The sequence below is a fragment of the Botryllus schlosseri genome, chromosome 2, assembly GCF_051294905.1.
Source record: "Botryllus schlosseri isolate E-star chromosome 2, Bs_hap1, whole genome shotgun sequence".
Taxonomy (NCBI): domain Eukaryota; kingdom Metazoa; phylum Chordata; class Ascidiacea; order Stolidobranchia; family Styelidae; genus Botryllus; species Botryllus schlosseri.
Window position 1 is genome coordinate 31,430,352 of NC_137237.1, and position 23,640 is coordinate 31,453,991.

At 39.4% G+C, this 23,640-nt stretch overlaps 1 protein-coding gene across 3 annotated transcripts in view; it reads right to left on the reverse strand.

The window, feature by feature from the left end:
- Positions 1-23,640, reverse strand: part of LOC145457889 (uncharacterized) — a 444,934-nt gene that overhangs the window by 63,432 nt on the left and 357,862 nt on the right. For 2 of the 3 annotated variants that reach the window (XM_080336192.1, XM_080336185.1), the window contains exons 2-13: positions 21,121-21,268; positions 12,423-12,506; positions 12,257-12,353; positions 11,845-11,942; positions 10,864-10,990; positions 10,469-10,588; positions 9,837-10,017; positions 7,142-7,352; positions 3,510-3,665; positions 2,990-3,193; positions 2,095-2,301; positions 870-975 (exon numbers count right to left, since the gene is read on the reverse strand). In XM_080336192.1, coding sequence (XP_080192318.1) covers positions 870-975; positions 2,095-2,301; positions 2,990-3,193; positions 3,510-3,665; positions 7,142-7,352; positions 9,837-10,017; positions 10,469-10,588; positions 10,864-10,990; positions 11,845-11,942; positions 12,257-12,353; positions 12,423-12,506; positions 21,121-21,174 — 1,645 coding nt within the window. In that variant the 5' untranslated portion in view covers positions 21,175-21,268. The remainder of the gene's footprint in view (positions 1-869; positions 976-2,094; positions 2,302-2,989; positions 3,194-3,509; positions 3,666-7,141; positions 7,353-9,836; positions 10,018-10,468; positions 10,589-10,863; positions 10,991-11,844; positions 11,943-12,256; positions 12,354-12,422; positions 12,507-21,120; positions 21,269-23,640) is intronic. The other variant, XM_080336199.1, reaches the window with a different exon arrangement.

Sequence of the window (23,640 nt, forward strand, 5' to 3'; positions counted from 1 at the left end):
CTGTGGTTCCAAAAGTGGGTGCCAGCGCTCCCCTGGGGGCTTTTGCGACCGCGAAGGGGGCGCTAACTACGAAATGGTGGATCGGGGCGCATTGAGAATAAACATGGGCGCTATGGACTATAGGCAATAGTTTGCGAAAATCCATAAATTAATAGCTATCTCTGTACACCAAAGTCAGATTTATGAATATGTGGTCTCGTCGTTCTCAGTTGTACAAGGTGCATTCAGTCGAAAATCGTCACCACCGCTGTCCGCAGATGTTCATTGTTATTAAATATTGAGTTTTCTAACTAAACAAACAATCAATCGAACAAGGAATAGACTAATTATTCGGCGCAAGTTGTGAGCACGCATTCAAACGCATTTACGGGGACGATGAAATTTTAAGCACAATTCGCACCAAAACGAGTACAATGATTTGGAAGAAAAATTGCCTCGTACGATTGTTTTCACTGATTGTGTCTATCTTAGTATTTGTACAAAAATGTGACTCTGACATAGCACACATAACACATCTCGGACTGCCAACACTATAGATAAACACAAAAAGTCTCCGCGACGATGCACTGACTGCGCAATGAACCAAACAACTTTTTGTCTGGAGTAGGAGGGGGTTCAGGGGGCATACAATACCAGGTTTGCAGACCATGGGAACAGAAAAAGGGAAACAGGAAAAGATAGGGAAACACAGGGTTAGGGTGTTAGGATTGGGGTTATAACGTCACATGCTCAATAGTAGATTTTCATTGTGTCGCATAATCAAATGTTTGGCATAAAAGCGAGTCATGGCTATGAATGAGTTAAGAACCACTGCTTTACAGGGATTAAAAAATGATTTAGTAAAATCAGTAGAAAATGCACTCCGATACCTTTAGAGTCGATTTTAGAATTCTCTTTCTCTCCATCATGAATGGAGTTAATTTCGTGGTGCCTTCTTTCGTGCAGCTCTTCTTCCATACGTGCTTTTTCCAATGCCTAAATACAAATTACCAAAAGTCTAATTTTTGTAAACAGGACGCCAACTCTTGTCTCACATTCCACCATGACAAAATATGTGGTAAAGGAACAGTTACGAGAAATATCGAGGGATGAGCAGAATCGTGTACCCGGGAGATTCAACACCAAATAAAGTATTAGGCTTCAAGTTGAGTCATATATTCGGATATCACATTTTCCGACACTTGATCAGTAAAGATGAGGCGGAAGTTCGAGTATGTACCGTCATGCAAACACAATGAAAATACTGTAATGCCAGTTCGAAACCCACTAACGGATAATTTGGTATTTTTCAATCATACCAGGTCATTGCAATTAGTGACAATACTAGGGATTGTCATTTCAACAAATGTGCGTGGATGTTCACTACATCTTCTCGATGCTGTGATAGGACCAATCGAGGTGTCAAGACTGCCAGGCTGAGAAAAAAGTACTGAAACTACGATTCCCATTGATATCTCTTGTAGAGTGACTCATACCCTGAAGCTTGATTCAGAACAGGCAAAGGCCATAAATTCTGCCATTGGCAAACATTTGTTGGATACCGTAATCCTATTTGCAAAAAAAATTATCCAGATTACACATTTCGTGTTGTCGAGAGACTTTTATCAAAACACGCCAACCAGGTGTGTGACTGCAGAAAAAGTTCGTGTACCATCTAAAGATAGTATATCCAGCTTATACGCTTTCTTTGGGCCGATTATTCGAAATTTCATGCCGGTGACATCACATGTTAATATAAGATTGTTGATATGCAGTTTCCAATTCTCTACTAGTTGCTGACGATCACCCCTGACGACTGTCAGCAGGAAATATTTGGGTTCATTCATATATGAATATACTATTCAATTGTATACGGTACTTAAGTTCTGTACTTCCGAGAGGCTCTTAGTCGAAAGTGGATTATGATTTCAATAGCGTGTCCCTCAACTCGACTTAAACCATTACAATTAATTCTCGATTCGGATTTGAGTACTCAAATTGTGCCCGACCATAGAAATAAATAGCTACAAAACACGCGGAGGGTTGATGATATGAGATTAGACTGAAACCGAATTAGCCAGGTCTTGGTAAAAAGTATTGCTTTATAAAACTTGCCCGTCTTTTCGCTTCCCTTTTTTCTTCCGCTCGTCTCTCTTTTTCCATGTGCCTTTCTCTTCGTCTTTCTTCTCTCTCTTTCTCCTTCTGCAATTCTCTCTCTTTCCGCAGTTCTCTCTCTGCCTCCTTTTCTTTTCTCGCTCTCTCCCGTTCTTGATGTCGTGCGGCTCGAGCTGCTCTTCGTTGCTCGCGTTCTTTGTCCAATTCCTACCCGAAATTTTATCAAATGCATCAAATATAATTCAAGGCTGTGCAGTACGCATAAACGACGAGTGTCAGCCAAAAATATTCGGGTTCATTTCAATATGAATATACTATTCAATTGTATAAACACAGACACACACAAACTAGGCCTAAGATTTATGCAACATTAAGTACTGAATTCAATGTCGTATATCATTTTTCGCAATTGCGATTGAATTCATCTGATTTAAAAATTGAAGTATGATAAAGCACACGGCAGTTGATTTCGATACAAAATTCAAATCTTTAGATTATAATGTACTGATATTGGGTCCAGAAGACAGCAGGTCAAAAGGATTCGACTAAATTAAGCATTATGAAAATATTGTTTGATGACATTTCGAAGCTTCGAATTGCAATGAATCGTTTTAATCTCACAAAGATATACCTTAATTTAATACAAAATGTACTTGATCACTTGGATTACAGTCGTTCACAAAAAGTTACTTATTTAACTTACAAACGTGATTCGAAAACTGTAGAAGTGATATTGGAAATAGTCTGAAAACATCACTACTCTAGAAGCTAGTGAAAGCAGACCAAACCCACTCCCAAAAGTAGACGTATTATGTTACTGACCGCCTCCAGTTCTCAGATATTAATCTGAAGCTAAAATCTGTGATGCATGTAACATTTTTCATGTTACCAGTACCTGTGCGGCATTAACCTGGGCTTCTGCGTCCGTTTCCTTTTTTGTTCGTTTGTCTCGCTTCTGCATTTCCTGAGACTCATGCTTTCTGTGGCGGCCTTCTTTCCTGGCACGCTCTTCCTTCGCTTTCGATTTGGAATGTTTCAACTTTTCTTTTTGAGCCCGCTTCTCTCGAATTTGACGCTGTATCGGGGACTCCGCTAAGCTCTGGGGCGGAGAAGAGCGGATTTAATGTCAAATATATATCAAGTTTCAAAGAAATCGTTAACCCTATTCTTATCCTAATCTGCTATCATCTATTCATATATCCATTCGTTTCAAATCTGTAGCCAAATTTCAATCGCATCGACAGAAAACTATGGACGTAAAATTGTCGTAGTTTAGTCGATCCGAGTGTAATAAATAGGTTTGGAAACAGCAATACGAAAACTCGAATCTCCAGTCGATTATCGATTGCATTGATTCGACTCAAGTGGTGAGAATCGTTTTTTATCAGTAAGTAATATATAGATACTACACTCACAAGGATGGCTTTATGCATGTCCATCATAAGCTCACTCTCGGCAGAGGAAGAGGCGCCGCTGCTAGTTCGTTGCTTGTTGGAAGACAAGACGAGATCGAGCATTTGCTCGATGTGCTTCCCGTGCTCCCAGGCAGTGGCTAGAAGTTCCGCCAAAATCTGTAATGATATCAAGTTCATACAAAATCGTGTACCTATGTTTGGCTATTGAAGTTGATGCTATTGATACTAATCACACAAAAATATCGCATATTTGAAATATCAATTTTTTTATGACTCCTACACAAATTTCTTTTTTAAACACGACTATTTCTTTATCATCACACATAGTATGCATGGCTCTTTGCCGCATAATGAAGCCTGGCATAGTTATTTATTTGGCTCAGGTGAGCGTTTTATGAATTATTAATATTGGTCCTTACTGGATTCAGAAGCAGATTTGAAGTCAGTCTAGATCAGAGGTCTCAAACTCAAATGTGCTCGCGAGCCAATTTCCTACTTTTCGATGGCGGGCCGCAGCACCAATAATAGGGGTTTCAATGTATTCAATGTATAAGTAGGCCATATTTGACGGGACCTTGCAGACTCACATTCCACACGCATCGTGAAAATGTGATAGACTATTATGAATTCACGCCTGGCACGACAAAAATTACAATTTTAAATATTTGAATAAAATTGTTGCTTTATTTGGCATAGCCTAGTTTGTCACAATAATTAGTTGTAGACACCATGCGAGAGTACAAATGCATCAGGACATCGTAAAAGTTGTCGCGTTATAATTTTGAGGCTAGTGGACATTTGACGCAGGCGCGTAGCCAGAGGGGGGGTTTCGGGGGTCGGAACCCCCCACTTTTGAAACGCGAAACCCCTTCCATTTACGCGAAACCCCTCTCGATGCATTTCAATATTTCGTCGGTCGGTAGCACTAGCTAATTTGTAGCACGCTCTTGCGCAATGATATGACCGATACATATGATGGCCTTTTTCTCGCGTCTTCTCTCGTGTGCACAGTAGACGAGAGAGGGCTTTTTTTCACGTGCGTGCAAGGGAGACAAGGTCGTTATATCGTATAATGTAGTCACAGTCACAGTGTAGCTACAAATCGTCGCGTCGCTTTTCCGAACGCGCGTAATCAGTGTTAATAATATCGGATGTATTGCAGTATTCACCTCGCTGGCGACGCGTAATTCATAATTGTCGCGTGGTCCGGGATCTCATCAAATCTAGAACTCTATTAGGTCCATGCTTCAACAATTGGATGCTTAATCTCACGCATTCACCGATACACCGCAACGCAACTTTGATCTACAATTTGACGGCTTAATATCAACAAAGAACAAAGAAATAGCAACAGGTTATCTGAAGAACACTGTATTCAAACGGCATTCTTCAATCTACGCCAAAATCCTTCAAAACAGCCAGGCCAGGCTTGCGCGCGGCCAATTGGCCGGGCCTATTGGAGATGCGGTTCTTCAAGCCAGTAGAACTAGGCTTGTTAGAGACGTCATAAATCAGGCGAGGAACGATTGCACCCAGCACGGCAAAAACTAACGAGAATCGATCTCGCTGAGATGATTGCGAAATTAAGTCATCGATTGGCGCGCGCTCGGCAATCGTTGCTAGCCTGATTTATCACGTCTCTAACAAGCCTAGTTCTACTGGCTTGAAGAACCGCATCTGCAATAGGCCCGGTGCGAACTATACCATCGCCTGCACAATCGCATCTGCTTTGCCTGTCCCGCACCATATCATCGTTGGCTTACACAACAATCGCATCCGCAATATGCCTGATACTAAAGATATCATCGCTAGCCTAACGATCGCGTCTCAAGCCTAGCATGCTTTGGCTCCTCTCTCTCGATGGATTGTATGCGGATTTGCGATTATGATTAAATAATGACATCGCTAAACTGAATGACATGGAATGTCCGCAATCGACCTCAAACATGTACGTGCGACGGTGCGTACATACTTGATTGATTTTCGCTAATACTTGAACATAACCATCGGAAGATGTGTGTCAATGCTTGAGTTATAAAAGATTAGAAAGGTTTGAAATTGAACCACCTGAAATCGGTGCCATTATAGAACAGATTCCATAACAACTCGGACATTTTGACTTGTGCAAATCGTCGCCGAGGTTACGTAATATGCGTTGATATGCGCGTAATACGCGTTGAGAAAGCTCGCGTATTCAATTGTTCGCGAGAGATCAGGGACTCGCTAATTAACAGCACTTCCGGACACGTTGGCAAGCTTATCATACGCGTAAGTTCGTCAACGCGAGGCGATTGTATAATCGTCATTTACGCATTACTTTACCCTAATGAATTGATGCTATAAAAATCGAAACCCCGCCCTCTTCATTTCAAACCCCTCCCATATTTTTCGGCTGGCTACGCGCCTGATTTGACGTGCCACAATTATAGGTAGAATTTAAGAATTTTACAAAGATTGATCTGATATCAGAGCATTGGAGCAGTACAGCCTAATCCGGGTTTCGGGCACAGGCCTACTCCTGATAACTAGGCTATATTGATCATGTCATTGCCTCAGTCAAATATATTCAGCGTCAGATTTACCTTCGAAATAGAACAGATCAATAACTACTTGAACATAATGAATACTGTGCCGTAGCAGTAGAAATGTGCAATCGCCGAAGAATTCATTGGTTTTACAGCTGTGAAGCATAGGCTACGACTACTTAATACTCGCCACATTTAATTGGCGATAATAACATATAAAAAGATACCCAAGATGACACAGAATGTAACCAACTATAGGCCTACATCAAAGGGGCAACATAATGCCAATGACGGTTGCCATACCGACCTGCTGAGATATCTAAATAAGTTACGCAACGCAAGCTGCGAACTTTTTATATTTTACTGTTTCTCACACCAGTTTGATAGTTTGTTGCGTCCGTGGCTGTACCAAGTCACGGCATTCTGAGTCACAAAAGTCCTTCTCTGATTGTAACGTTTGACGTGACGAGTACGAGTATGAGTATGAGTAATTTTACAGAAGGTCGCGCCCAAGTCCAAATCACAATTTTCAGTCACGAATCATTAACGGGTCATGTTTTACCGTCATGAACAAGTAATGTCACGTAATTGTTGATCTTCCACTTCGTGGTAACTTTTGAAAGTGATGTAATAGTGAAGTTTGATGAGTAGTTTCAGGCTTCTGGAGTAGTTTTAGAGCGAATTTCAAGTTCTCAAATTAAAAAAAGAAATTGGTCATTAAATATTGTCGAATACTTCGAAATCCAAAATGCCGTCGCGGGCCGCACAAAATGGTCTCGCGGGCCGCGTGTTTGAGACCTCTGGTCTAGATACAAAGTGAATTCATGATTTCGATCTCAAGATTAAATCCGAAATTAGGACTCGAAATTATCAAATCTGCTCATATCAGCTGCGTGCACAGCTTGGTTGGGCATTATCAACCTCTCGCACTGGAGATAAATTTCTGTATTGAAATATTAATTACATTCAAACCCACAACTGGCACAACACATGGGTTTTCAGCTGAAAGAGTTCCCTACTCAATGGACTGCCAAGCTTCATGCCAAGTGGATTTTGCCGCTCATGTTATCTGACAGTGAAGGACCGAATATTCAAATTAAAACTGACCTCTTGTTTTTCGTGTTGTTTCAATTCATTGTACTTGACTTCCTCCACTTCACCAGATTCGAGAAAACGAACGGCTTGAATGGATTTGATCGGAATTGCTTCTTCTGGTTTTTGACGGGTTGTGGCTTCTTTATCAGCTACATGTCTTCCTTTTGTCGATAGCAGTTCACCATGGTGCCCAGAATCAGTCAAAGCCTTGAGTCGGTGTGTTCTGTGATATTGATACAATTACGTGGGAAAGAATCGGCTATGAAGCTAAACTAATGATTCTGCGTTGAATCGACACATGATAAAGTAAGTAGAAATCATAAAATTGAATTACGAATACTGTTTTATCCGAGTTTGATACAGAAATGCATAGGAAACTATACTTGAACTGAATTTTTCGGACTAGAAATTTGTTATGCTACAACCTAATATGAGTCTAGCACAGGTGTTCTCAGCCCTTTCTTGGCCGTGGCCCATTTTCCGGCTTGAAAAAATGCTGTGGCCCACCTCTTATCTTGGAGTAATAATCTTGTTCAATGCATGGTTATCGACAGCGCCGATATGCCTATTTCTCTAAAAGTATGAATAGTTCTTTGAACCGATAGCAGACGATATAGATAATATTAGGATCTTGGTTGCTTTCACACCCTATTTGGCGTCCACTTGCAACGTACGTATTCCGAATTCATTACCCAACCCTTTCAACGGCATACAATATATGATACTTGGTTACTTCAGCATTACCTTCCAGCTATTATATACTCGAAATTATTTAAGTTGCTGTTAGCCGTAGGTTGTCATAGCCAGTGGGAAAAGTCGCCTTTTCTCCCTCCCGTTTTCGACTTGAACATGCTGACTCCATACGTGCCACTACGCCTCATCAGAGTCGGATGAAAAGCTTTACGTAGCCTATTAATATGTTTTTAGCGATTAACATAGCAAATATAACTAAACTTAATTAATTAAAAACATTAATTCTAAAATTTTCTAAATAGCTTTGTGGCTCACCTCAAATACTCCTGTGGCCCACCAGTGGGCCATGGCCCACCCTTTGAGAACCCCTGGTCTAGCACAATCATCGCTACAATCCTAGCATTTGCATACTACTACATTTCAGTCCATTGTAATTTTTGTCATGTCGGCACTAAATTTTACAGTGAACAAAAACATCACAGTACGGTATGTAAGTTTGACTCGACAAGCCCATCTGTAAAAAAGGCTTCTACATAGTAACATAACGAGGGATAGGAATAGGAGGTATTTTTGTCCTTGATGTTTTGAGACGGATAAAGTATTATATAGCTAAAGCAGGGGTCGGCAACCTTTTGCTAGTCACGGGCCGGATTCCGAGTGCACAAATTTTTGGTGGGCCGGAATTTTTCTTAATACTATATTTAACGCTAACGTCGATATAGTACCCTACATTGACGCAATTTCAATAATACAAATCACAGAAAGGGCAAAACACGTGTATTTACACTTCAACAACGCAGGATAAATGTGACACTTGCATGGCTCAGCTCGTTTTGTGAAAGGTTTCCAACTTCTGGTAACAAGTCAGATGAAGCAAGAATCAGACGATATTCTAAATGTGCGTTGGAATACGTGATCTTAGCTTGCTCTTCGTGAATTTAACTCTTGAAAACTATTGTTCACATGCGTATGCGCTACCAAATGTCGATGTCATTTCTTTTGCATTGTCGGTCAAGTTGGGATAAAGACCCATTTCAATAACGGACTCTTTGTATAAGTCGTGCAGAGATATGCTCTTTGTATGAAATTTGCCATTCAATTCAACTGCATCGCATTTCAAAAGGACCCATTTGAAATTTTCAGGCAATGCTATTGGCGTTCACATTAAACGGAGTACTGAGCAATAGTCATAATTTATTTTGTACGGAACGAATGTCGTAAAAGCGGGTGGCAATTCAGTGATTAAATTTCCTATCACAGTTACAAATGTATAGTGCTGGTACTGGGTTTACTCTCCTCCAGTGAAAGTGAGCATAATTTTCTTTTTACTGTTGTAATTCCCAGAGTCGCAGTTTTGTTTCGAATGCGCCTCAACGTCTCATGTATTCAGTTATTTCCCCGTAAAGCTGCAAATTAATTCAATTTGTTCAGATGTGATGTAATGTACTACGAAAGCAAGATTAGATACCCACTTCGATGACAAGATTATGAGTCGGCGATGTTTTTATTTTCAAGGAAAGTTGCTGATTCGCTTCTCAGTTCATACACTCGTGCAAGCATAGCTGCTTCTATATCCCCTACTTTTAGTACGAGATAGGCTACTAGTCAGCCGCCTTCGCGCCAGTTTTATGGCGTAACAATGGACTAATACGACGAAGGATACATATATCGCACCAATGCCGCATTCTTTCCAAGCAGTGCTGCACTGCAGATTGGAACTCATTACGGCGGGCCGTATTCTTGTGGTAACTAATTACTTGGTCGCGGGCCGGGTGATTTCGCTTGGCGGGCCGGATCCGGCCCGCGGGCCGTAGGTTGCCGTCCCTTGAGCTAAAGTATTGTAGGCCTACTACATGATCGTCACGTCAAAACTGTCACACAGAAATAAGTGCAATGAGCAGGCTACAACCTCTAGCACAAGTTTCCATAGATCCGTATTTGTAATTAAAATATGAAATTTCTAGTTTCATCAGAACGACCGCTGAAATTTGTCATACCATAACGGTCGTGTTACCTCTGGTAATCTGAGCTAGTACCATCCCACGCATGTAACATATTTCTTGTGACTCTGTATGGAGGTGGGTTCCTTGACAGATTGTACCCATCGTGATGATAAAACTGCGACAAAACCGGATCCTTGCGATTCAACGATGTACTTTGCACCAAACCGCCGCGTTGAAGTTTTTTCAGCATTTCTGGAAATGAAATATCATGGCAAATGAGAACTTGGATGGAGGTCAATAGTACTCAAGTAATGAACTGATGAGGAAGTTCAGTAAGATACATGCCTAATTGTTAACAATCTGTGGCACAATTTCTTAATTTTAAGATGTTAGTCAAAAGATATTGCTGAGTGCCTATGCAACATGTTATCAAGCAAATGTTATAATTTTCGTCACTTATGTAGCGGGTGAAAAATGTTACCTAATAGATGCTCCGAGGCTGAATCGGCTGAACACTTATCGGCCTGAGATGAGCGTGATCGGCTACAGAGTTGAGCTTGGCTTATGATAGAATGTTTTATTGCCAATAGCCCATGAGCTATTTTCAACGTAGTAAGGGTTGAGCGATTTCTCACCATAGCCAAGGGGATCGCGTATCAAAAGTTTAAGATCCACGTAACAAGCTATGGCAAGAATGATTTACCTTGATGCCATAACTTTGACCATGCTGTCATGTACCGGTTTGGACTGAAGCCTGGTCTGATGAAGCGTTCATCATGAGGTGCCCGTGCATTGTGAACAAATCGAAGATATAGGTCGTCACCTGAGAATAAAGCAAGCTACTGACTAAGTTAACAGCAATACCTTTTAACCCAACTTGAACCAATCCTTACGTGTGCTAGGACAATTCTTGTGATTTGTTTGATGGCATGAAGTTTTCATTGTGTCAGAAATTCCACTATATCAATTTTGAAGCATTTGAGTGTAAATGACACATTCCAAGTACATTTCTTATTTAGCTGACTATGAAGTTGCAGTATTGGTATTGGATTAGTTGATTAGTTATAACCAGCAACAAAATCATAATCTATATTGCACCTTTCTTTCGGTACTGTGGCTCATTGCCATACATCAATATAGCAACTCTCAAATCATGAACTGTACGCAATGGATCTTCATCCACATGTTCTTCTTGGAAATTGTACCCTCTAAGCTTCAAATCTCTCTGTTAAAATTGAACAGAAGTATTAATTGAATGCTGTAGTGTAGTACAACAATATTGCCATATAGGTAGCAAGTACCTGTCAACGCAATTCCCCAAGGTTACTTAGAAAGAGTACACTACCCCGACCACTAAGAAAACATTTTATTGAAGTTATCGAAAATAAAACATCAGGTATCATTACCATAAGGTGGAGCGACTCTGGATATTGGGGCAACTTTGGACACTTTGTGACTAAAACATTCAAATTATTTTAGAAGGAAAGGAGCTGCTGCCGGGGGTTCAATTCTTTTCCAGAAAGCAGAAGTACCTTGTGACTAGTGAGTAGATGCAAGAAAAGGTGAACTAGTATCACTAACTAATAGACGTTATCTATTGTGGACAAACTAATGGGGGGGGGGGTGATTTCATTGAAATCGATAGTCACCAGAACTTCAACAACTTGAGCCTTTATGGCATTTGAGCCATAAGTTTGAAAGTTTTCAACAGCAGTGTGAATCAATGATCATCCTACTACAGCACTGGCAAACGTACAATTGCACTGTTTGCATAACTGATCACAAAACATGAATTTGAAATGGCTCAGTCAAACATAAATACCATGCACATTGCTTTACTTAGTTGGTAAAATAAGGTATTGAAGAAGGATAAATACAGCTCAAGATCTAGCTAGGTGTGACATGTTTAAATACCCAGACAAAATATGTTTGACGAAATATCTTGTAAACATACACAGCTTTCGGGATTCAATGATATTGTGTTTACTTGTGGTCTTAACTTGTCTCAGGGTTATTATGAGTTTGCCCCATACCAAGTTTACATAAGCATCCTTTGCGGAGTAAACGATAATATTTTACCTTATCTGATACTTTTACTGGATGCTTGGTGTATAACTCTTTAGCTTCTTCTTTGAGTGCTTTGTTAGCTAGTTCTTCCGAAAATATTAAAAGGGCACCTGAGATGAAAATATATATATATATATATATATTAATCAGGATTATATACAGTTGATCTACTCGGTTCAATTCTGAACTGAAAATATCCCTTGGAGGTTAAAAGTAAGCTTGAGAAAATGGCTCTAATTATGTATGTGACTGTCAAAACAGTCAGCAAACAATAGCATTCATTCACAGCGATAACTATTGGGTTATCTAACATTTTTGTCAGTACATTTCTGCAGGGTTTGGTGATGCACCCTTCACCACCAGTCTTGGCACTCTGAGAAACAGACACACGACAACACTTGATGCAGTTGATAGTCAGTGTTACCTTTTCTGGTCACAAATGTCTTATGTACATTGGCAGGTCGCAAATCATCTTCTCGCAAATGAAATTGATTGTTTTTGCGTTGCTGAATAGTTGCAAGCTGTAAGGTTAAAGGTAATTGGATAAGAATATACGATTATGTAATTGACAGTGTTGGCAAAATACTCACACGACCAAACGATCCAGACTTCAAATTGTAGTAATCTTTGGGTTCCAAATACACTTCAAGCTTTTCATGGCCATTGCTGACAGTCTAAAGACAAAACATGGACTTAAATGTTCATCTGTGAATCTTGTTCAAAACAGTTCTGCATTCCGACTGAAAGATTCTAGAAGAAGTTTAATGATGGCAGCTTTGTATTCTATGGTAGGCAATATGTAGAAACCTGAAATAATAAGACTAAGATGACATTTATCTTAGATGCTCTCAATGGATTGGTTTTGTCAACACAATGGGTGCAGGTATGATTGTATTGTGGTAGCTTACTATACCTAAACTCATAGCTCTAACACACAGGCGCCGAACTCAGGTATGCTAGATATGCAACGCATACCTAGGAATTTTTTGGGGTATGCGGCATACTCAGAATTCTGTTTAGGCAATTACCGACATCAACATGAATTGTGCGATTCAGAAAAAAGTGCAATGCATTTCTGTTACGTTCTGTCGGTTACATGAGCAAATTAACCAATTAATCGAAGGTCAGTAATTAGAAGAGACGCAGGAAGATCCTTCGACAATAAAGCGGCGATTCCTACAAAGGCCAATACACACTCTTGTCTTGGTTTAGGAAACAAATACACACATGCTCTCGAAATGAAATTGTATTTGAGACTGGAAAGAAATTATGATGTAATAGGATAAAAGACTACAGCAAAGAAAATAGAAATGTGAGTTCTTAATACCGTATATAAAAGTTATTGATTTGCGCGAGTCAAAGTCTGTGTCGTTATGGAATCTATTTATAATGGCACCGATTTCAGCTGGTTCAAACCTTTCTCATCTTTTATAAATCAAGCCTTGAAACACATCTTCTGATGGTTATGTTTAAGTATTATCAGAAATCAATTACACACGTACGCACGCACATGTTTGTGGACATTCAGCTTCGTGATGTCACTCTTTAATCGGAATCGCTAATCGGCATACACTCAACGGCATTGTCTCCAAGCCATCGAGAGATAGGAGCCAAGCCATGCTAGGCCGGTGGCACGATGGTTAGGCCAGCGATAATTTCTTTTGTACCCGGCCTATTGTCGATGTGATTGTGTAGGCCAGCGATGATATCGTGTGCACCAGACCAATGCGGATGAGATTGTTCCGGCCCAGCAATAGTATTTGGCGCACCAGACCTATTGCAGATGCAATTCTTCAAACCATTTGAACTGGGCTTGTTGGAGACGCGATAAATAAGGACAGCGACGATTACCGAGCGCACAGCAATCAATGACCTAATTTCGTGATCACATCAGCGGCAGATGGCGTCTCGTTACATTGTGCATAGACGACTCTTGCTAATTGGCAACACGCTTCTCGCTAGTCGGCCGCGCGCAACATTGCTAATAAGGCTTATTGAATTATAACTGAATATTAGCAATAGAATGGCCACTTAAAATGGACGGGGTTTCCTGTTTCAAAAGGGGGTTATTTAGCATTAACACAGCCTCATTAATCAATTCTGCGACATTTTGACGTCACTTCTTTGTGACGTCATCGAGCCAGCATACCTATGGAAAATCAGAGTTCAGCGCCTATGCTCTAGAAAACAGGGTAAGATGTAACCTATCTAGTTGGAAAAATTGCAACGAAAAAGTTTTGACTTCCATGGTGAAAATGTGGACAGTAGTCCCACATGTTAACATCACTTACCAGTATACCTCATAATTATTGAAAAGACCTGAAAACTTACTAGGCCTATGGTAGTAGGGCCCATATACAGATTAGAGGAGGGGGATTACTACATCAATGTAATCAATTACGATAACTATGAACAACTACCCAGAGATTGCTTATGTTTCATTGTGAAGGCATAGTACTAAAACGGAGCCAGATTTGACAGTTCATGATGAGGCCCTATTATGCCACTTTCAACAAAATTCAAGGTTCAGCATCAGTAGACTAAATATAAAATAGCCTATGTGAATGTACAATACCATGTAACAGAGTCATTGAATAATACACCAATCCTTAAAGGCATAAACGAACCAAATATGCTGGATTCACGCAAAACCGGTGGGTTAACTTCTCGAAGCAATTGATAGAATGTATGCATTCGTATTTTAATTACTCGCAAGAAAAGTTACTAATATTTAATTCTGCAACAAGATTTTATTTTGAAGTTAGGTGTAAAAGGGTTTTGGAATAGTAGCTTTCCTTCCGATATGAGATTAACACATTATTAATGCTACATTATCAATTTAAGTTCGCTAATTTGCAGCAATGTTACTCGTAAATTAGAAGAAATACGATTCTTGATATGGATACGTTATACTTCACTACTTATTCAGTCTTTGAAATAATGAAATCTCAAAAAGCTGATCCAATGCTATTTATCTCTTTGATAGGGTGTTGCAAGGTCAAAAAGGTTCAGAACCACTGATTTAGCTGGTCAATCAATAAGCTAGAAAATGGTAGGGAATGGACATTTTTAATTTACAGAAACCACACTGGAAGAGATGCAATTAAGTCACCAAAGTGTTCTAATCTTTACAAATTACCACAACTTTCGAGAGATGCCACAACACACCCATTCATCAATGATAAACACCAGGCTATATTTAGGAATCACAAGGACACAAACCCGCGCCAAGTAACCTTATATGAGAAATATTATCCTGAGCTTATGACATGTTGATCGTCAAACACGCTTTCATCATTCATGTATTAAACAAAAGGACAAGATAGGTAATGTTACAACATTCTAATGGAATTTCCAAATGAATATGGAGGGCTTCTAGTATAGCCATAACATTATTAAAGCGTAAAATTATCCACTTGAACATTAATGTATGATTATTGTTAAACAACCCGGTGCATAGTGAATAGGCCCAGGCTATCTCATCTTGATAGAAGCTTAAATTTGTCATTTTCACACCACATCATCATGTTGATTGTAAATGAATTAAATATTAGGCTACTATTCGCACGTTCAAGCATAATGCAATCATCAAAAATCAATCAATGCAAATAATATTCTGTGAAGAACATGGCCTGACTTCTAGCTTATTATTATGCAGGTCAACTTAATCAACTACCGGTACTCTTTGTTATTAAAAGTCATTTCTTGCATATGACGTGAAAATGGTTCCAATTGTCGAAGTGGAATGAGAGTAGCTTATAAATGTCACATTTTTTCCAATTTCACTTTTTAGCTGAGCTATAGGTTTCAAGTTTATCTAGTGGTGAGGAGCTGGGGTTCATAAATGCATTGGTTTCATAGTCAGGTTCCACTCTTTTAATTTGTATTTAATTTCCGTAGATTGACAGCAGCCTAATAAATCTTTAAATCCAAGATATGACTCTATTCATGCTCGCAAATTGGTGTCCAGATTTTCGACATGAGCTATTTTATTTCAGAGCTATTTGCTTGCAAACATGTCAAAGGTTGTTGTCGGTACAGTTTTCATTATGTTATTGAATGAGTCAAGAGCAGAGGTGGTCAGTAACGAAGTGCTTCTACTTTTTCGAAGTACTCAAGTAGTTTTCCTCTACTTCTGGTACTTACTCAAGTAGATCTTTTTTCACTAGTTGTACTTCATAATATTCTGTGAACTACTTACTTACTTTTCGCTATTTTCAGTTTGTTAAGTAGAAGTAGTTTAATCCCCCAATAAGAAAGATAGCCTAAGGAATTTCGGGGCTGTTTTCACGTAGTACCAACATTTAATGTTCATAAAAGTCATGTGATACCCAAAATTTTTGTTGCGCTTTGCGCACAGTAGTTATGGAGTGACAAACATGTTTTAACGAAAGTATCGCTGAAAATAATTTAGATACCGGGTTGCGTGGTTCCGTTCACACCGCATTGTTGCCTATATCAAATATTTCATCACAGTAAGTATGGCCCCTATAACGTTTGAAACTACCGTTTCGCAATCCAGCAATTACCAATTATACCTAGCAGCCCATGACGTGTCCTAATCTGGAAAAGTGGACTTTTACTTTTTTAAACGTTAGACCTGATTTAGCAGACCACCGTTGAAACTTTCTGGACAAAAGACATGAAATATATTTTCCGCTTTTTAGAAGTAGTATTTGTATTTTTCTACGATTATTATTCGTTGAGTTTTAATTACAGTTTCAGTTTTTTTGTCTGGAGAACATACTTGTTGAAGTATAAAAGCAAGTGTAGTAATCCCTTATATTTTCCGAAAATAAAGCTATTACACTATATGGCATTTTTACGATCTGCCACATTAACGGATAGCCTACTAATCCCTCAAAGTGTTAAAGCCGTATCCGACACAACTTCTCCGTATTGGTCTTCGACTGAACTAGGGGCCTTATAATATGGGAGGGCGCCATGCCATGATATTCTCTAAAACGGGGTGTTAGAGTAAACAAATGATTAGTATAGCATTTCCATATCAATACTATCATGTACATCCCATGATGTGGACGAATGCTTATTTTGTCAAAAATTGACACCTCCTGGAATGCATCAATATGAATCAAGCTCACTATACCTTCCGCATAGCTCCATTTGCGGCTTTTGACAGTCCATGCGAACGAATTACGATCGTTTTCACAACGTCTTACTTACTTGAGTAGGTTTAAAGTCAGTCAATTCTACTTCTACTTCAAGTAGTTTTAGGTTGCTTAGGTAAGAAGTACTTCTACTCGTACTTGAGTAGATTTTTTTCGTCGCTACTTCTACTTCGACTTGAGCAGCTTTCTTGACTACTTTGAACACTTCTGGTCAAGAGTTATTGATAAGAGGTCTCATTGCATGGTATTCTCACTAACACAATTTTTAATATTTGACTGCACCACAACTAGAGATTTCCAAGGCAGGTCTATACTACTAGGTTGAAGTAAGCCTGGGCCTAGTGAACGAACAGCTAGAGAAGCAGCCTCCTGACTTGACTACGCAGTGTGCAAATACCTACCATAAACCATGACCAAAACAATAAAAGTAAAGATGGGTGTTGGCAACTGCAAAGTTGCGTGTGACTGTTAGAGTGCTAGGGCCAGGGCCCCAAAGGGGCCAGAATGTGTGTCCAACAATTCACTGATTCAATGTCCGAAACATAAAAGATATGTGGAAACTAGAAATTGCCAAGTTTATTGATCAGTTCCACTGCAGTCACTGCCCTGAGAGCTTTAATGACTTTTTTACCTCAGTATCAAAAGTCGAGTCGTCCAACTACCATAAGGTTGACAAAAAATATCATCGCTCCATCAAATATGCCGGACCTGCAGTGTGGTACAGCATCACGCCAGCTATCCGACAGTCATCGAGCATGTCCGCATTCAAGTCGAAATACAAACAATTTCTACTGAACCAATACTAGTTAGCCCTCTAGTTTACCGGACCACAAGCTGACACATCGACCTCGCCTTCCGACACATCCCACCTCTTTTTGTCGCCTGTCCTTTTATATTATCTTCTTTTTTACATCGCCTAGGCCAGGTGGGTGTCTGATTTCGAAGACCAGGCTACTCCAAGTGGTTTCGACCAGGGTTGTAACCAAGTCACAAGGCTCCGAGTAACAAGTCAATCTCACTTTTATAGTTTTGACTCGAGTCAAGTCGAGTCATTTTCAATTCACCACCGAGTCAAGTCCGAGTCCAAGTCTGCAAGCATAGGGTCAAGTCCGAGTCATGGTCTTATGACTCGAATCCAAGTCCAAGACAGTCATTGCGTTGACTGCTCAGTTTCCAGTTAAATTCTTGTCTAACCCACTTTCTATAGCTCTGTTCGGTGACGGTGATATCAAACTGTTCACATTTATAATACGGTTTACTAATTTTTCTCACTTTTACCAGTTTCTGGTCGCATTGTCATACACCGTTACCAATAGACGAAATACCAAGTGAGGCTACTTTAATATTCTTCAAAATTACAATGAAATGTTGGTCTTGGCCGCCTTAGTCTCGAGTCATATGACTTGATCCGAGTCATGCACAATGACTCGATTCCAAGTCGAGTCATTTCACAGATTGACTCGAGTCAAGTCGAGTCATTTCCGTATTTTGAGAAAATGACTCGAGTCATTACAACCCTGGTTTCGACACCATTCTATCTTTCATTGTATCGCAGTCTTGTGGTGTAGCCTAATGAAATGATTAAATTGTTAGCAATAAATAGAAATGAATTGCTAGGGGTGGGCAAAACCGAATCAGAGCAAATTCGAATGATACCGAAAATATTGATCGCATCGAATTGTATCAAAATTTTTCAATATTTTCAATGACCGGAATTTACTGCAGGACATAGGCCTAGTCAATTGAAACTGATTTTAAAGCGATTTGCACATTGAGTAGCATAGATGTATTGGGTAAAGAAATCCAAAAATATTCATAGATCCTAAATGACCCTATAGCGTCACAGTCACATCATTACCAGAAAAGGAGACAGTAATTTTGAAGGCACGGACGTAGCTGGAAAGTAAAGATATTTATTCACCTGATTGGAAAACCAAGGAAACCTTTCTCGATTTCCATTCTACCATTTCTAGGGATTTTTGATCAACTTAAAACTGTTTCATTAAAATACACGGTTGTCCCTATACTTCATGATTTGTAATTATAAAAGTCTCTTGTGCTTCAAGTTGATTTGTTTCTGAGTGCGGGATTGTCTCGGACAAGTCAGCAAACTGTTTGACAACACTGTGATTATTCTTGTGCATTCGATAAGATATGCCTGATTCGAATTATACGCCATGAAAAATAATTTCCTAATCACTACCTAATCAATACAATGCAACTTGAGATTGTAGAGAGTGACTTTAGATTCGCAAATGTTACTTAAGAGGTATGAGGATGGAAAGGCATTTTGGTTCGACAGCCTAAAGAATATGTAAATCTTCGCTCTAGGTCAGGGGTGGCCAACCTTTTCAGCCAAAGGGCCACATTCGATTGACGAACTATTGCGCGGGCCACTAGCCGCGCCATGCGCGAAAATTTTTCGAACTTCATAGGTCAATAATATTGTCACTTGACTATATTGCGGGCCTGCTGTATATCGCTGGTCTCAGTTTGCAAGGACTGGACTATTCGACGGCTGGACATATCTATATCGAAAGCTTCGACCAACATGCGTCAATCATTTTGAGCTTAGGTTTCATGGTAGACGGTCTTTCTGCGAGCGCAAACGCAAGGTCGCATATGTTGAACGACACTTTGCCTCGTAATAGCGAATATAGTTAGACTCAATCTGATACATTAGGCGTTCTTTCATTTTACAAAGTTACTCCTGAGTAACAATATTAAAAGCAAAAAATCGAGTGACAACATGTTGCGCGAAGCGTGTAGAAAATTCTTACTTTTGATAAATCTATCGCAAATTATTCTGCTTTATTGTAGTGTACGAAGATCTACCAAAATGTGACTGACTCATGGATCTGTGAATGCGTCGAAACTGATATTTTAGTCTTCACATCTCAAGTGTTGCGGCCAGACTAAGCAAATTTTTGGTTGGCCTTGCAAGTTCACAATCTGTGCAATCCATTTTTGATAATATTACTAATTTCAGAAATTACCTCGTGGGCCACTCAAAACCTTCTCGCCAACCACCCGCGGGCCACGGGTTGGCCGGCCCTGCTCTAGGTTAATCAAATCCATAATATCGTGCATTGATTGAAATGATGCAAGTCTAGTAGGCTACTGGTAAGCCTACAGCTGATATACATTCTTATACACCAGAATCCTGAGACAGTATGTGCACTCAGATTTGTTATTATATATATCCTGTCATAGTGAAAATTGGGCTAGTATCAATTACAGTATTAGTATATCCAGGGTGCATGAATTTTAGCAAGGTCACCAACATCAGTCATGTTACAATATCATTTAGCGATGCCAAAATGTAGGCTACTTACATTGTCAGGGGATTGTTTTGGCTTAGGCTAGGGGACATCACCCGAAAGTAGAGAGCGAGTGCGGCAGATCGTTTATTGAATTCTGTTACCAGAAAAAAAATGAAAACACAATATTTACATATTAACTGCATCAGGTGTGTAGCCAACTGAAAAAAGGGAGGGGGTTGAAAACGGACCAGTCACATTTCAAAACAAATTTTGCAGACGGTGAACCATCAAAAATCAAAATTACCCCAAAATGTAATCATGATAAATGCAGGCTATGCAACTCAAGAGCAAATATTGGGAATGTAATACAGCCGTTCTTATATGAAGCATATTATGCGTGATTCTGTTTGTTTTGAAAATGAAACTTTGCTCTTTGCTAGCGGTATCGTACAGGCCTACTACCAAATGTCGCAAAATTGTAGCCAATAGTCGAAATTTAACAAATTTTGTCCAAAAAGCATTCTTAGTTTTCACTATTTTGAAACAGTTTCATACAACAATTGTAGCATTGCCACGTACGCTAAGTCTAAAGTAGACTATAAACTCTATACCGGTACCGTAGTCCTAATACGATACCATGCAAAATTTGCTATTTCATTTCTAAAATTATTGGAGAGGAGTCCAACTTCCTACATTTTGGAATTGAGGCATAAATTACAATAGGCTATATAGGGCCTATGGCAGATCGGCATGTAAGTTGACACGATCTGGTGGTTGAGAACCACTACTCCAGAGTACAACCTTAAACATAGTCAGAATTAGGGATGCACAGAACAGAATCAGACATCAAGAACACAAAATATCATTATCATCCAAGAATAGCTGTAAATGCATACCTGACCGATTCCCTTCGCCAGCAGAGAGAGAGACGGCAAGGTAGAGCTTGACATAGCTCCTTTTCAGTGATGAAACGTTTACATCGCCAGAAATTTTGTCTTGACTTAATTCATCAATTGGATTTTAAAAGGATATCTACTACAGTTCCTGATAAATGAACACTGCTTCAATTACCAATATTATTCGCCAAAAAGGCACGGTAGGCCTACAGGTAAATTTGCAGAAACAAATTGATAGCCCACCACGGCTTTCAATGTGCCGATAAACAGTGTTGTTTCTTTTTCTAATGGTCCATGATGTGCAGACTGACATTGAAAATCAATAGACAAAATATGTAGCATGCTGTATCACACGATTTCGATATACCTATGCAGGTAAATGTAGGCTACAGTAAATAATTATTCACAATGAAACTATATTAAAACCGGCAGCTTTTCAAGCTGGCACTCTGCCGGGAAAATCTTCAGCAAAGAAGGAATTTCAAAAACTTGAGCACAACTAGCCTTTAGCATACCACCAATTATGTTACAGAAACTTATATAACATGAAATGTAGGCAAACAGAGAACGAATGTAGTGAGCTGGTGACCATTTTCCTTCTGCTGACACAAGTGCAGCTGCTGTGTTTTAATAGGAGGGATTCGAAAGTCGACTAATGGAAAAGTGTGCGGCATCTCCACAATATGAAAAATATCTCGTCACTATAGCTTTGGCACAAGTGGAATTCTCAAGTAAACGATAGTTCATAGCCATTGCATGATTGTATTCCGGTAGGCTTATCCAAAAGTCAAGAAGCATTTTTCTGCAAATGTAATGTAGCCTACGCGGTCGAATCCCTCTTGGAATGTGTTGTTTGATATGTTACTGCCAGTGGCGGGTTGTTCTTACCACATAGGCTACCTACAATATTTTCATTGATAAACATATTTATTTATATTTGGAAACAGGCCTAAAGAGCATTCATTTGCAACATTAAACTTGACAGCGATAGACAACATTTCGCTAACATCATGAGAGGCGATCCAGCGTTCAGAGATCCTTTATAACTTGAAGCGATAGCTCGTTACACTGGCTAAATTGTAAGGTGGCCCAATAAATGCCAACACGAATCATGGACCAGCAGACGTGGTACAATCTCAAATTGAAATACCGACCATTTTGGGAAATCATAGGATTAACTACGGCAAATTCAATTTGTCGTGACCAAACTTCATGTTCCAGACATGCCTAAAGAGAGGATGAGGCTTTTTCGCAAATTTTCATCCTGCATTTTGAAAAGGGCCTGTTACAGAGTTTTGATAAAGATATGACTAAATAATTACTGAAAAAAAAATAGGACACTGCTAAAATAGCGGTACATATCTATCAAGTGAGAGTCAAAACCTGTAAGTAGCCTACCGGTATCTTGTGTCGCGCCAATGTATAGCCTATTTCACGAAATTAGAATTAACATACATGTGGCTGTGGCTGCTTTATTCACATTGCGTTATAATATTCACTGACCTCCAAATAAAATACGGCGTTATAGTAAGGTAGGCCTACATTATAATTTAGTCAATCGAAGGATAGCTTACAGTATATCCGCGAGCAAGTCTATCAAGTCATATTATCACTGTTGTACTGTAGGGCCTTCATCGGGGGTGGCCAACCTGCGGCCGTAGAAGGAAATTTGTGCGGCCGTGCGACGTAATTTAATTAGTATGATTGTGTTGGCGGCCGTCGACATGCAAATTGAATTCCAAATTTTTAGAGCTTTAAATTGAACTTGAAATTGAATGCTGTACCATAAACCGGGGTAACTTTGGACTTGAGGGTAACTTTGGACACTAAGCAGTAAAAGATTTAAATGGTTCTTGATGGAAAACGGTTGCCGCTGGATGTCCAATTCTTTTTCATGAGGCAAGAGTACCACAAGTAGTCTCAATAACAGATGAATTCATTTCACTACCAGTTAAACTTGACCAAACATTGATAAATTAATGGCGGGGGTCAATTTCATCAAAATTGATGGCCAATAGGCCTAAACTTCTTACAACCAAACATAGATAGCATGTGATTCATAGATTCAAAACTTGGCAGCAGATACCTCTAAGTAGTCTTAATCCATAACAAAAATCTCAGTGGGCTCACCCTTAGATCAATACAAGAAAATGTGATGTCCAAAGTTGCCCCGTCAAATTTTATCAGAACGGGGTAACTTTGGACAGTGGAAAATGTGATATTTAGAGCTCTGGAAAGTGGCTGCTTAATCTGTGTCAAAGTGTATCGTCAACTATATTCCTTATGACCGGCCTGATGGTTTTTGTAAATGGAATGAGAAGGTTAACAAATTAAGAGTTTGCCAAATTATGAAAAATTGGTAGGCAATGAGCTGAGAGATTGTAATCGGGTGTAAGCTACTTCAAAAACTTATCACATACTCCTAAAGATGTGCGTGCTGAATATGGGATATCGTAAATTATGACATATATATCCATCAGAGGACATAAGAAAGGGAAATTGTATCTTTCAAAGAACAGT